The sequence below is a fragment of the Rhinopithecus roxellana genome, chromosome 1 (assembly GCF_007565055.1).
Source record: "Rhinopithecus roxellana isolate Shanxi Qingling chromosome 1, ASM756505v1, whole genome shotgun sequence".
Taxonomy (NCBI): Eukaryota; Metazoa; Chordata; class Mammalia; order Primates; family Cercopithecidae; genus Rhinopithecus; species Rhinopithecus roxellana.
Genome location: NC_044549.1, coordinates 88,012,606 through 88,028,438, shown reverse-complemented (window position 1 = coordinate 88,028,438; position 15,833 = coordinate 88,012,606). Strand labels below are relative to the sequence as shown.

The 15,833-nt window shown below is 38.1% G+C and overlaps 1 protein-coding gene across 2 annotated transcripts in view; it reads right to left on the bottom strand.

Moving 5' to 3' along the window:
* GRM7 (glutamate metabotropic receptor 7) overlaps positions 1 to 15,833 on the bottom strand; it is a 923,309-nt gene that overhangs the window by 332,046 nt on the left and 575,430 nt on the right. For both annotated transcript variants that reach the window (XM_030938287.1, XM_030938284.1), the window contains exon 5: positions 10,608 to 10,748. In XM_030938287.1, the coding sequence (XP_030794147.1) occupies positions 10,608 to 10,748 (141 nt within the window). The remainder of the gene's footprint in view (positions 1 to 10,607; positions 10,749 to 15,833) is intronic.

The window sequence follows — 15,833 nt, the reverse complement described above, 5'->3', positions numbered from 1 at the left end:
AGAGAATTTTATAGTCAGGGCTACAAGTCCCTCTTGTATAACCATGCTGCCTTTGAGACAAGGGGTTTGAGCTCTCTTTTCTCTTTGTACAAACGGCAAGCTTTTTATCATTATAACAAAGTTTGAACATAAACTGGAAAATACTGCCCTATTTTAATTTCAAGAAAGGAGAAAAGAAACAAGGTCAGCTCACTTCTCCACTATAGCTGTTTATCAGTGCGGACCAAAAGGGATCAATCCAGGATCATTATCAAACATGTTCTACTACGAGCCCTTATGTGCCTGGGTGTCACAGACTAAGGAAATTGCTATAGAAGCAAAACTACGAAGTTACCGAAAAATGACAAAGTATCTATTTGTGTTCAGTTTTCCAAGGGTCTTGGAAGGCAACTATGAATGAGAGGAGAAACAGCATAGGGATAAATAAGCTCTAGGTACCATTGGGTTGATCCATCTGAAGCACAATTTCATCATGTGCATAATGGAAATAATAACCTCTCATGGACAGTCAGGGCTGCTGTGATCATCTCTACTGACTATATTTTCCTGGAAAAACTGTCTACTGTTATGTTCTAGCTCAGCCCCTTGTTTCTTTCACTGCACTAATCACAACTTGTAATTATTTTCCATATCTGCTTTTGGTTTTTCTTTCTGCCTCCTATACTGGAATAAAAAGCTCCCTGAAAGCAAAGACCTTGCCTGTGTTCTCTGGCTCAGCACAGACACTGGCCCAGTGCAGCTCACTTGTCATTCACTTGTTGAGTAAATAAATGAGTGATAGAGTACATGATTAAATGAGTGTATGCACTTAGTTGCTGGCATTATTAAAATTTTCTCATTGGTCACATTCTCAGAGAAGTCACAGAGTATCTCCAAGGTTGTTGCCTTTTTTATTAACCTGTAAAAAGAGGGCATTACTTACCCTGACTATCTCACAAGGCTGATATGGGGATCAAGTAGAATAACATAAACATATACAAGTGTTTTGTTAATGTGCCTAGCATGATATAAGGCAATAGGTATTTAAGGTAAAGGAAGAATAATGCTTTATATGAAAATAAAGGAAAGATGGACTACTTAAGTCATGGAGGAGCCTGACTTTTCTTTCTTTTTTCTTTTTTTTTAAACGAAGGCCAAAAGTAGGATCAGTCACTACTATAACAAAGACAGTCACTACTATAACAAAGACAGTCACTACTATAACAAAGACAATCACAACAATGGCACCTAAACCCATTGGGCGCCCTCTATCCCTACCAGGTATTGCTCTATTTAATTCTTGTGAATGAGCCCATATAGTAGGGACCCTGCTTTACAGATGAGGGGATGGGAAAGACCGTTGGGAATGTCTGAGTAACTTGCCCATGGTGACACGGTAACAGAAACAGCTGGGATTCAAACCCAGGGAATCTGACTCAAGTCTTAACTTCCTTCATGAACAAATTAGTGAGACTGAAGCAGGCAGCTTGAATACTGTGTTTCTACACCAGTGAGGCTGTATTTAAAGCCAGCACCCAGCTTTCAGTGCCCAGGATGGTAAACAATAAATACTATTTGAGGACGAGAATGCAAAAATTAGCAGCCTCCATATGTGTTCGCCCACATACCTGGATCTCCTCTTCACAGAATCAGGGAGACAAAGTTAGAATAGCTCTAGAAAGTTTTTATCTGGAGATATATATATATATATTTGATATTTATTTTGTGATCACATTTTATTCTGTAGAAAAATAAATATGATGCTGCACATACCATAAAAACCTAAAATGCTTTTAGTATCCATATTTCTCTTTGGTGGGTGGGGGTGGTGGGGAGAAAGCCTCTATTGCTAGAAACTCTTCTAAGGAAGGCTATATTCTACTCTAACTTGCTTGATGATACTTGGTAAGTCATTCCACAACCCTTCCTTATACCTACTAAAATGACTCTAAGCATCCAATTTATAATACTTCTATTGCTTATAAGAGGCATTTTGTTTACAAGAACTGTTGCTGAGAAGACGCATATGCATTAATTTCCCTAGTTCAGGAATTCCTTCTCATTAACCACCAAGCCTGACAGACTTTCTGAACATGGAAAGGCCATAACTCCCAATTTTGAAGACGTTGTCTGTTGGAGTTACTGAGAAAGAAATGACACACAGCTCAAATAATTATGGCTTCTAGCATTTACGGAAAGAGCTTTGCCTGAATACTCCTGGGCTTTCTAGTTGGTGTTCCACTGCTTGGCTTGCTTCGGCACAGAATTAAACACAGTTGCCGTGGGTGACGTAAAGTGCTGTGTGGCAAACTGAGGGAGTGTGCTCTGAATTAAAATGGCATTCAGTAGAGACCCCTTTTTATGCTTTGAAGAGTTGGTGGCTGAAGGAAAAATTTATTTACTGCAGGGTCCGTCTATAAACCTCTATTTCATAAGGCTGAAGATATCCAGTCTCCATCTGGGCATCTGGTCAAGATTTGGGAAAATGAGGTTTGTGAGTGAAATCAACGATCTGGCTTGCCATCCATCTACTTTGCTTGTACTTCGGTTAGTGTCATATGGTAATATTCTAACATATTAATATATCAACAAATGTGCCTTTTATTTCTTCCCCACCATTTATTTTCTAACCATGGTAGTTTCAGAACTCTTCTTCATTGCTTTTGGGAAGGATGGTTATAATAAAACACAGAAGAACAATGGAAGCAAAAAGAAAATAATAATAATAAATAAAGGACTGATATTTGTGCTCTAAAAGCCACTGTTATGTGGTCAGTACTTGGCTCTCTGCTTCAAAAATACGGAAGTATTCAGGACATGAAGTATATGCCATACACACACACACAAAAAGAATGGAAGGATATGAATGGATCTAAATTAGTCTCCTCTCCCAGCCTATTACCAAGACATTCAGGAGTGACTGATGAGAAGGGAGAAACTAAGGGGGTATGTAAAAGTTAAATGCTGGTATAAGCTCCTGAAGAGCTCCTAGGCTCTGCAGAGCCAGTCAGTACAGTTGCCACTACGCACATGTGGCTGTTTACATTTTAAATAATTTAAAAAGTCTGTTCCTTAGTTGCATTAGTCATGTTTCAAATGCTCAGTAGTTGGATAATAAAATATTTCTGTCATTGTAAAAGGTTCCGTTGGGCAAGGCTGGTCTAAAGCAAGGAATCATTTGTTTACTGTCCAGTTGTTTATATATTGTGGCTGCCTTGTGTTATGGGAACAGAGTAGTTGTGTCAGAAACAGCCTGACCCATAATGCCTCAAATATTTACTACCTGCCCTTGAGAGGGAAAGTTCACTGACCTGATCTAAAGGGATAGATACTGAGCAAAAGTTGTATTGCTATGGCCCTATTTTGGGGGGGTTTGAGACAAGGTCTCACTCTGTCACCCAGGCTAGAGTGCAGGCAGTGGCGTGATCACAGCTCACTGCAGCCTCAACTACCTAGGCTCAAGTGATCCTTCCATCTCAGCCTCCCAATGTAAGTAGCTGGGACCACAGATATGTGTCACCACTTCTGGCTTTTTTGTTTTACTGTCTGTAGAGACAGAGTCTTGCTGTGTTGCCCAGGATTTGGCCTTATTTTTTAAAAATACAGTATTAACAAATGTATTTTACTCCTTTAAAACAAAAACAAAAAACTGAAGAGCTCCTAGGCTCTAGAACCTCCAGCAACCATGGTCACCGGAAGGACCTGGAGGTCATCGAAACCATGGTTGTACCTGGAGAAGCCCTGAGGTCGGGACCAAGAATCCATGTGGCAGTAGCCCTCACATCTTCACTCCTAAGGGCAGGAATGGCCGAGGTGCATTCCCGGAGATGGATTCATGGCTAGTGAAAAATCATGCATGCCAAAGGCTCAGAGCAAAGCCTCACAAATAATTTTCAAGTCCTGGACTTTGAAAGAATCTCTTTGTAACTAAGGTCTAGGCCTATGGACCATGTGGAATAAGGGGTTTTAAAAAGATTAAATTTCTACAAAACACTGGGATGGAGATTCAGAAAACAAAGTGAAGTTATAGAAAATAACCAAAAGTTCAATTTTTTGCACTAGTAATTTTATGATTTGAGATTTGTACCTATTACAATACACAGCCATACAGAAGGCTATGCTAATTACTGCCCTCAGAATCAAGCATTGTCTAATCATCTTGCTTATCTTCTCTCAGAATTATCCAGTGGAATAATTGGCAATCAACATTGGTGGCGATATGCTTCCCTTGAAAAGAGATTACATTTTTGTTCTTAAATGCCTTTAAAAATTTACTGATTTTTAAATAATACAAGAAGATAAACGTTCATATTTCAGTGACTTAAAAGCAAACCCATAGAGTTAGCATGACACTTACTATGATTTAATGTTACACTAAAGTCTATTTTTAACAATTATACATGAAAAACTAAAGTCTAGAAATATAATTACCTTTTATGGGCATGGAATTTTTATTCAATACCTTACATTCCAAAAAGGATTTAAAGGGGTTTCCCAAAAACAATGAGGATTGTAGATGTGACATTCAGACCATTTTAACTTGAAGAATCCTGTGTTAATTGGTATTCCATGTATCTAAATGTTATTAACAAACTTACCCAATCAGTTGCTGTAGAATGCCTTACTAAATCCTCAAAGCCATAGACCTTAGCCTTTCTGTGAGGATTTACTATTTAACACTCATTTTTAAATAAATAAATTAATTAACAGGCAAAAATTCTTAATAATTTGACACATTTCCAGTTCCCACAATTAGAAACAAGCCATTTATGGAGGTAAGTAGGGGAAGATTTAAGGGTGATGGTAGCAAGAGAGATGTCAACCAAGACTCCGATATTTGGAGATGAGTCAGAGAACCAAAAGTTTAACAAAGAACCACATTAACACCATAAAAAAGGAAGAATTCGTGTCCTTTGCAGGGACATGGATGCAGCTGGAAACCATCATTCTCAGCAAACTATCGCAAGAACAGAAAACCAAACACCGCAGCATGTTCTCACTCATAGGTGGGAAATGAACAATGAGTCACTTGCACTCGGGAAGGGGAACATCACACACCGGGGCCTATTATGGGGAGGGGGGAGGGGGGAGGGATTGCATTGGGAGTTATACCTGATGTAAAGGACAAGTTGATGGGTGCTGACGAGTTGATGGGTGCAGCACACCAACATGGCACAAGTATACATCTGTAACAAACCTGTACATTATGCACATGTACCCTAGAACTTAAAGTATAATAATAATAAAAAATTAAAAAAAAACACATCATCCTACGCATGCTCACAGAGATTAAATCATAATTAATCTGTGGCAAGCCTCTATTTAAGAAAGCACAAAGGTGTGAAAATGCATTTGACATTGCTTCTCATCAAAAATGTTTCAAAAAAGTCTTAGAGTACCAAAGGGTTAGACATTAGTTATCTATAACATTGTGTTGTGGATTCCTCAATCATGTTAAGTAAATTAGGTGCTGCAATAAAACATCTTTGTGACAATTAAAGGTCAACTCAGAATAGAATAATAAAATGACAGTGAGCATAAAAACGAATCATATAATCATCAATTATTTCTGCACATATATTCTGAGCACTTGACTTTAAGTGTAATTCCTTTGTCTTGATAGTCTTGTTAACGAATTATATAGACTCTAATGAGCCTGGGTCCTAGTGAAAATAAAAGACTTAAGAAATATGTGGTTTATTCATTAACAGCATTTATCAACAGGCTTTTTGTTAGCTCCACCGAAAAGAGGACTTAAACTATTAGCTCTGAGAAGTGAAGTGTAAAGAAAAACACAGCTTAAGAATTCTGACCTTCCGAAATGTAGACATTATCAGAGTATGCTCTTTAGCCCTTGATATCTTTCCACAGTAAGCAGGGGTTGATTAGGGACACAAATCAAAACTTAATTTGCTTATTGTGTGACTTGAAAGCACTAGCAATGAAATATGAAGGCTTGTTACAAAAAATGTATGTCACCAATTTATTCATCTTCTGTCATCTCAAAAGAAAAACAAATCTCTGAACGTTAAATTGTCCCATCATCAGATGATGGATTTGTAAATGCTGAGTTCCTGCTTTTCAGCAAGGAGGTAACTCTAATGAATCAGTATTCACCAAGTGGCATTTCAGAGAACGGTGGTATTAGTTAGACAAATGTTCTGGGTAAGTCATGAGTTATGACTGATAAGTCATAAGATGTTGCCCAGTCATAGGCAAACATATTCAGGTTCCCAGAACCTCCTTCTGAGTTTAAAACAAGAATTTGGGAGCTAAAATATTTGATGCTATTAGACATGTAAGGATACAGCTTCTCAGAAGAAGATGAGCAAACTTTGGGATATGAGATGTTGAGTGTTACAATCTTGGGGATGCCATTAGCTATGTAAGGATACAGCTCTTCAGAAGAAAATGAGCAAACTTTGGGATATGATGCTCTCTATAATGCAGCGTGTGTCCAAGTGTCACTGGGCCTTGGACACACACTCTGTGTTAAAGCACCAAAAGTCCTTAAGCCTTGAGCTTCATGTTTCACTCATAGCATAACATGGTATGATGCCTGTCTGCGAACTCTTTGATACTCAATACTCCACTCTATAGTGTGCACCCCAGTAAAAATTCTTGTCTATATTTATGTACTTATTTTCTTATTGGAGTTGATATACATCCTGATCTCTAAAGAGTGATACAGACAAAAAGATCTTCATGAATTCCTCACAGGCCACTGAATTCAACCCAGAACAGCAGAAAATTTCCATTGTTAGTTACTACTATGTGCTAGTAAAATTTCAGACCCTTTATTTAAATTATCTCATTTAATCTACTCAACAATTTTGAATGTAAAGTTTTACTAGTCTCACTTCAAAAATAAGAAATGACTTTGAGAGGTTAGAAACACGTTATCTAAGCTGCCACAGGCATGTGTCGTTAGGGATGTCCTTAGAACAGAAGCTTGGACCTTTTTGATTCCAAAACCAATGGTTTCTTAACCACTGTGGTATAATGTTCCTGACCCCAAGATGGCCTCAATCTCTTTTTACAGCGATATCACTTCATTTGTGTAATGTTCCTTATTTCGTTGACCCTTAGTATTTCCACTGAAACTTATTATTCCCAAAGAGGTTATACTCTAAACTGGTATTTGTGCCAGCAGCATCCTGGCAAGTCTCAAGGGTGAACACGGTCAGCTGGTGGGCTGTGGGTAAGGGAACATAAATACAACCCAGAAAAAAATCACATCTAATCCTTCCGCCTGCAAATGATAAATGGTATGTGGCAAACTCTCCAGAAGAGATGACTGTGTGTATAGCTAGCACTGTCTCCATGAGAAAACGTAGCTCTTCTATGAAGTAGCATGAACAGCATTAATGCCTGTCAAATGGAAGTTGTGTTTTCTGTGATAGCTTGGACAACCACATACTTGCTGAACTGCTTTCGCACTGAGTGGTGACAGCCAACATATCCCACAAGCAGGATGGCTCACTGCGAATGCTTTATCTATATCAATGGTTATTAGACTACTCCAAAGGAAGGTAAGAGGAAGAATGTCTAGCTCTCAGATTGTCACATCCTGGGATTTGGTATCAAGGAAAGTGGGGATGTTCTTGAAATACTAAAGAATGTGATAAAATCCCTTGCTTGGAGGAGACTTTAAGTGAACATGGATAATTTACAGAAATAAAGATTACATAGTTGTTCAGGTCATTTTCTGTAAGAATTCATGCACATCTAGCCCCAAGTAAAATTATGAAGTATAAACAGCTTATCTCATGTTTCTTAAAGAGTATTTTTCAATAATTATTATTCCTCTCATGACTTTGTATTTTCTTATGATTTTAGAACTCATGGTTATACTCTGACCTCAGGAATTTGCTCTCTCCAGATAGTATGGGTCTCATTCCTCATCTTTAAAACTTGTCAAATGGCTGATTCGGTGTTGGTGTACTTGCAGCTAATATATAACAAATACAGTTTAGCATGGCTAAGGAGGCTACCCAGCCCAAAAGAAAAAAAAAAGGTTTACATTTTATTTTGTGCTCACATCTTAAGAGTGAATGTTATATGAATAAGACTTCCTTTATCCTTAGCAGAGCCAAGTCACAGAGAGAGCTCTGTGAAGGGGGCTATGTTCTACAGTCCTCCGATAAAAACATTCATTGTATTCACAGCACAGATCTTCAGTACCAGACTACTCAGACAGTCTGCTCATCTGGGTGCCCTTTCTAACACGCCTGTCCTAGTGTTTTAAAATCTAGTTACCAAAGCATGTAACCAGGTTACCTTTCCCACTGATTCTTCACTTCCAAATTGAAGAATACTTAAATGTAAAGATTTTTTAAATAGTATTTTTTGGAATACTATCAAAGAAAGATGTACGTATGGTTGGATTTGGAAAAAGGAAGGACAAGAAAAACAAATAAAATATGACCACCATATCAATAGGTGGAAGAGTAACAGATATGATAATGGTACAATATCTACCTCCGTTCCATATGGTACAGCTCATCACAAAGAAAAGTGACGAGGAAGGAAAAAGGAAGGTGAGAATATACAAATAATTTGGGTACACTGATAATTAATTTAGTGCATGTGATTACAAATATTCACATGGAAGAAGCATGTTAGTTAGGAAGACACAAACACTTCTATTTCCATTTTTGTAAGGTAGAGGCTTACATAATGACCTTACTAGTTTGTATAAACCCAAATTCTCAATGATCAGCCTGAAGCATGGCTCCAGATAAAACAGCCTGTGTTTAAGCTCATAAAAGTCAGAGGTATGGCCTCAGATTGGGACAATCCTAACGTCCATCAATCGATTCCACCTTCCAGACACTCTACAGAACACCAAACGTCAGAAAGAACCCAGGAAAACTGTCATCAATCATCTACATACTTCTGGTGCACTTGAATGTACCCTGTCATATAGACAAATTATCCAGATGTCAAGGTAACTTTTTCAGTTTCCACTTGAAAGCTTTGTGTTGCCTAGGTCGAGTCAATATTAAATTAATATTTTCCCTTTTCCCTCACTATTTTAGGGACCATATCTCTGAATTATTGTTATACAGCATGATCTGGAGAACATGGTTAATCTGATATTCCAGTTGACTGAATGATGCCTTTAATATATGTATCATACCGATTTTACAGTGTTATTTTTATTCATGTTTCTGGTCATATCTTGTTCATTTCTCCTTTTTCACAGAAAACTTGAGACTACATTTAAGCACCCTCAAAGACTTCATGGTGTTCCTGATACTATGTATTACATGATTAATAGATGCTTGTTGAGTGGATTAATCTACAACATGTGGGTGACCGGTATTCAAACAGCTACATTATAAAGATAGACTAGAGACAGAACTGTGTCCCACATGAATGTGTCTTTCTTGATCATGCATAAGATATTTGAGCCTTATTACCTTATTATACTTGAAGGTCATCATTACAAATCGTAAAAGCTGCTATTTAAAGAGGTCTAGTTGATAAGATAGTAGATCATGTCATACCCTTGTGTAACACCCTTCCATGGTTACCACTGCTCTAAGGATAAAAGTCAAGTCCCACATACATCCTAAAATGACTTAGTTCTGGACCATCTCTCTATACCTGCAGCCTTGGCTCACACATTCTCTCTGTTCTGTGTACTTCAGTCATGTTTTTTTCTGTTTTTCACATCCTCAGAAACACAAAAATTCCTCCTACTGCAAGCCATTTGCCATGTTTAATCAGAATTATCCAACTTATTTTCCTTCCCTAACCAGCCAGTGTCCATTACCTCATTTTATCTTGACTCAAGCATCATTCTCTCAAAAGGGTCTTTTGAGACAGCTTCTACCTTCAACATGAGTAAACTTCCTTAGTTACAGGCCCTCATAACACTCAGAACATGGATTGCAGTTTGTAGTTAAGAATTTGTTCGCGAGATCACTGAATAAAGTCAAATTCCTTCCACCAGACTCTGGACAACATAGAAGGAGGATTCTCACTTAGTTTGCTCACCACCAGATCCCCAGTGCCTAGCACAGTGCATAGCAGAAAGGAGTCACTCAGTAAATATTTGTGAGTGAATAAACGAATGAATGTGTGATTTTTCTTCTGACTTATTCACAGATATTTTTCATTTGCAAGGTTATATATAAGGAGCTGTGAATATTTTGAACAATGGGTAACTCATTAACTTAGACGTTAATGAAAATCATTTGGGATTTTCATTATTCTAAACCCAATCACTCTGTTTCCTTAATCAAGTATACTGTCCATGGTAACAGTTAAATCCAGCAATGGCATGGGATTTGTCAGAGATTTTTGTCTATGTGAAAATTACTTCATACCCCTGGCTGAAACTGAACAAGAGAATTCAAACAACATGACCCCTTCTGAATTCAAGGAATCACTGAAAATGTGAATTACTGCTAGATAGACAGGCAGAAAAGAATACATTCTTGTCTGTACATCTTTTGTCCTGCAAGACGTATGCTCCTGTTCCATTTTCTGAACAGTCCAGTAAAATTTAATTTACTTTTTCAATTTGTTTCCAGCCAAGCTTCCTTCTGTCAGCTATGCAGACACTTCGGGGCTAGCCACATAGAGTAATAGGAGAAGGACAATGAGAATTAAATTACCTGTGCATTTGCGATCTGTGTCTTCTTTTTTTGACCCACTAATCGTCAACTTGCAATTGAAGTTTTCCTCCCAGTATTCAGCAAACCACACATTTCTTCTGTTGTTTTCAAGGGTACGGGATGTAAAGTAGGCATCAAACCCTAAACAGAGTTAAATGAAAAGGTCAGTGCTTGCAGGGCACTGCTGGCACATTCAGAAATAAAAATAAAAGTGACTTTTTTTTCTTTGTTTCAGTGAACTGGATCCTCTTGTGTGTCAACCAAAAAAAAAAAAAAAAAAAATTAACAGAAGGAGGAAAAATATTCTAATTGCATTAATCTCTATGACTAAATTCCTAGTTCAATCTGACAGGTAGGTAGTTACTAGCATAATTTCCATTTGTAGGTGAGAAAACAGAGAGTTATAAGAAATAGTAACATGCCTAAGGTCAACCATTATGCCACATTCTGCATTCCTAATCGTATTAGCTCCTGATCCATGAATATTATTTTAAGAACCTCCTTTCACTTAGCAATATCCCATTATGTAATTGACTTTCTAGTCAAATTAGAAGGAAAAGTTTTTGAAGAGATTGTAGGTGAACTGACTCCAATATAAATCTCAATCCAATGTATAAAGAGTATCCAGATAAGCAGGAACCAGGAGGCCAGGGAACTCTCTAGCTTCCGCTTTAGGACAGTGTGACTTTAAATATTCGTATGGGGTCATAAGATCTTGCAAGAGTCAGAGTGGAAAAAGAGATTGGATTCAGTGTCCCCAGGCTCAAATCCCAAATCTATGAATCTCACTCAGTCATGGACCCATGAGCAGGTACACACTTAACCTATCCGATTTTCCTCCAATCCCCTAGCAGCAATGAAGACTACACCATCTCCTTCCCCCACAGTATCTTGTTTGTGGCCATGGAAAAACTTTGGAAACTTACAAAGTTGAGTTCTATGATCAAGAACCATAGGGAAAAAAACGGACCTACTTTCAGAATACTTAAATTATTCAAAGTTTTCCCTTACCTGTAAGGACATAAAAATGGAATAATCATTACAATTACAAAAATAAGAAGTATTTTATGTACATTTTCTCATAAAATGTCACATCAGCCAAAGGAAGTAGGTAGTCTCAGATCCATACTCTAAAGTTTAAAATGAAGGCTTAGAGAAGAATTTGGACCCACATCTGCCTAATTCCAGACCCTGGTTTCTGTCACCCATGCTATGGGGTAGTGAGTCTCACATTTTGGTGGGCATTGCAATCATTTGGAGAGCTGATAAAGAATACAGGGTCCAGATCATTGAGGTAGGCAGTATCTGAGTCTTGTTATTTTTTTTTCAAGTTCCCCAGCAGATTCTCTTAGCCACCAATGGTCAACAACTACTGCTATGAAGCTCTTCCATGGCCCACTTACCAAGCCACTTCCTCTCTTTCTCTACTAGACGCCCCATCACCAACTTACTGTATCAGCTATTGATTCCACAGGGCAACTGGGTGGTTCGACAGGTAGAAGAGCAAAAACAATCATGCGTTCAGCTATTGGAATGGATAAGTCAGTCAATCAAAACGGAAAAACCCATTACACAGTCTGACAGTCCTGAGTCAAAGCCACTTTCAAAAAACGAAGCTCCTCTCAGACAATTCAAAGCAGCAGAAGCAGAGGTCAAATGGATATTATTCTATTTAGTTACTTCTTGCTGACTTGCCTCTTCTTAGCTGAGTCAGATTCTTTCAGGATCTAAGAGTCTGTTTATTCTTCTAGCTAGGGAAAAACATAAATTAAGTCTTGAAGTTTGCTTCTATTCAATTTTGCTCACAAAGAATAAAATTGTCCATGAGAGACTTAAGTTTTTAAGAGAGATCTTGTTGTAGCCATGTATTTACAATGCCTTGGAATATACTTGGCAGCTCTCTGGGTTAGGCACACACTATAGCTTTTCTTTATTAATGGCTATGGAGCTTCTGATACAGAATGGTTTAAAGTTTTCCCTCTGGCTGAAGTCACCAAGCCATCACTCTTGGTCTGTGATTATAGTTCCTGCAACCTAAAGATTCTACCTATCTTGTTTGAGGAATAGACTGTCCAATACAAGATATACAGTTACCAAGGTGGAGCAGAGGGAAAGTCAGGGGTAGAAGCAAAAATTAGAATAACTCTATTAATATTATTGTGTGTGTGTGTGTGTGTGTGTGTGTGTGTGTCATAGTGAATTGAGATTTTCTTCCAAACTTTCTACTAGAGCCAAGAAGAAAAGTAATCTGGACACATATCCCATTACTATTAAATTGTCAGAGTATTTAAATGTAAACCAAGGCACCAAGACCAGAGTTTTAGGTCACTGGAAAGAGAATCAGAGTCATGTAAAAGGAGATCATTCTTTTATATGGGGCAGATGGTATTTTTATTATGAAATTGTTCCTTTTATTAGACAGATAAATTTAATTTCAAAAATTAATCTCCAGGTGCCTCTGAAGCAAATGCCCCATCAGTTACATGTTGAGCAATATTCCTGTAATCTTGAAAGTAAACTTAGAACGACATAGAGAAAATGAAATGGACTTTAGCTGGTGTTAAGACTATACCAATCTGGTTCTTTTCTCTTTTAACTGGGTTGCTGCCCTCAAACACTCCTTGAAATTGGTGGTTGAGACAAGAGAGTACAAAACAATAGAAACATAATTTATCCCAGGCATCATGTTTAGTAAGTGACCTTTCCAGGTAAGAGAGAGAGAAAAAGCTCTTGCAAGTGTGCGGTATGAAGGGAAGCCTATCAGAACGTCAAGAGGGGGTCAGAGGACCCAGTTGCCTGCTCTGCCAGGATAATGGGAGCTGACAGATATTGATGGCGCTTCCTGTGACATCAGAAAGTGACCAGGAGTCCTGATGGCTGCCTTCTCAACACTATTCATGTGTTGGCGATCAGAACATCCCTGTTAGCCTAGGTGCCAGGGGGTACCCAAGGCTTCATTTTACCAGCCTATAAACAGAGAGTCTGCTTTCTTCTTAGGAAGAATGGCCCAATGATTCAGAAAAATAAAGCTCCTACCACATCATAGGCATATGACACTAATAGAATCAGTGAATGAAGCAATTAATAAAAAGAACAAAAGGAAATGACAACGGGGGAGAGAGAAAGGGAGAGAAAAGAGAGAGGAGAAAGAGAAAAGGAAAAGAGGTGATGTAGGGAAGGGGAGGGAAGGGGAGAGGAGGGGAGAGAAGAGAGAAGAAAGAGGCATTGATTAGGGTGAGAAACAGGGAATTCCCTGTTTCTGAGAGTGCAAATAAGTACAAAAATTTTGAAAAATAGGTCAGCATTATCTATTAACATTATTAATATGCATTCTTAAAGACCAGCCATTCTACTGCTAGGTACATGCACTAGAAAGTTTACATACATGCACCACAATATACATTCAAGAATGCGTAGCGTGGTAATATCTGTAATCACTGAATCTGAAACAACCCAAAGGCCTATGAAATACACAGAAAAAAAGTGATGTTCACAAAAACACGTATGAATCTCATAACAAATGTACAAACCAGGAACGAAAGAATGCATTCAGTATCATTTATGTCACATAAAGTTCAAAACTGGGCAAAAATAAGCCACATTGTTTAATGAGGCAGTCATATGTGGTTCAACTACAAAGAAAAACATTGAAACTATTACAGTAAAAGTAGGATACTCTAAAAAAAATAGATTATTTCTGGTGGTACAAGAGAGGAGACAGACATATGGTGGACAGAAACAGTGCTGGGGCATCTATTGTTCTGCTAGTATTCTTGACTGGGTGGTAACGTTATAACTATTTTTAAACCCTACATAGTTGTTTCATGCCCTTTTATATTTCTATAACATAACCTGTGGCAGTGATTTAAATTTGGCTCTTAAAAAAGTCCATGTCCTAACCCCCCAAACTTGTGAATATGACATTATTGGAAAAATATATTAATATTGTATAGCAATAAGTTACATCACAAATAAAATAAATTTAGGGATTTCTTGATGGGATGATCCTGGATTATTCATGAGGGCTGTAAATCCAATGACAAGAGTCCTTATAAGATACATACAGAAGAGAGACACACAGAATGTGAGAAGGAGATGTGAAGATGAACACAGATGGGGTATTGCAGCCACAAGCCCAGGAATGCTTGGAACCAGGAAATGCTACTCTGCCTAGAGCCTTCAGAGGGTGGTGGCCCCAGTTGAAATTTTGACTGGATTTCTGGCCCCCAAAACCATAAGATAATACATTTCTGTTGTTTTAAAGAACCAAATTTGTAGTCATTTTTCATGTTATCCTGAGGAAAGGAATACACCTTAGTAAATAAAATATCCTGTTGTGGTATACCTTGCTAGCTTCTCTTTGGTCCAAATGATAACACTCTTCTCAGAGGTCACAAAGTGGTGGCTTATAGGGCATATTTAACATATAGATTTATCTTGTCCTTTCTGTTTTGACACAAATGTGTGTGTGTGTGTGTGTGGTGATTTTATGTGTATTTGTGTGTGTGTTTGTGTGTGTGTGTGTGTGTATATATATATATATATATATACACACATACTTTTTTTTTTTTTTTTTTTTTTGAGGCAGGGTCTTTTTCTGTCCCCAGGCTGGAGTGCAATGGCTCAAACATGGCACACTGCAGCTTCAACCCGCCAGGCTCAAGTGACCCTCCCACCTCAGCCTCCCGGGTAGCTGGGACCACAGGTGGGCACCACCATGCCTGGATAATTTTTGTAATTTTTTTTTTTTTGTAGATATAGGGTCTCATCATATTTTGCAGGCTAGTCTCACATCCTTGGGCTCAAACGATCCACCTGCTTCAGCCTCCCACAGTATTGGGATTACAGGTGTGAGCCACCGTGCCCAGGCCCAAAATATTTTTAAAACCAACTTTAAAGCCAGATTTTACTTGAAAATCCAGATTCCTAGTTTTGCTTATAAAGTTAGAAGATCTAGTAACACTGTCCCCCAACTCCATGTGTTCAAAAAATAGCTATTCCCTTTAGGTAGGCCTGAGCTCTTCTGCTTACACTATTTCCTCACCATCCAACTGCCTTTAACCTGGGCTACATTTCTCATTTTTGAGATGTACGTGGTTGTCAGGGTAGACACGAGCTTCCTACCACTGAGAAACATATCTCTCTAATGTTCCTTTGCTGCAATTTGAGTAATCTAAAAACTTCACTGAAATGAGAAATACTATTTCAGGCCCATAAGAATATATC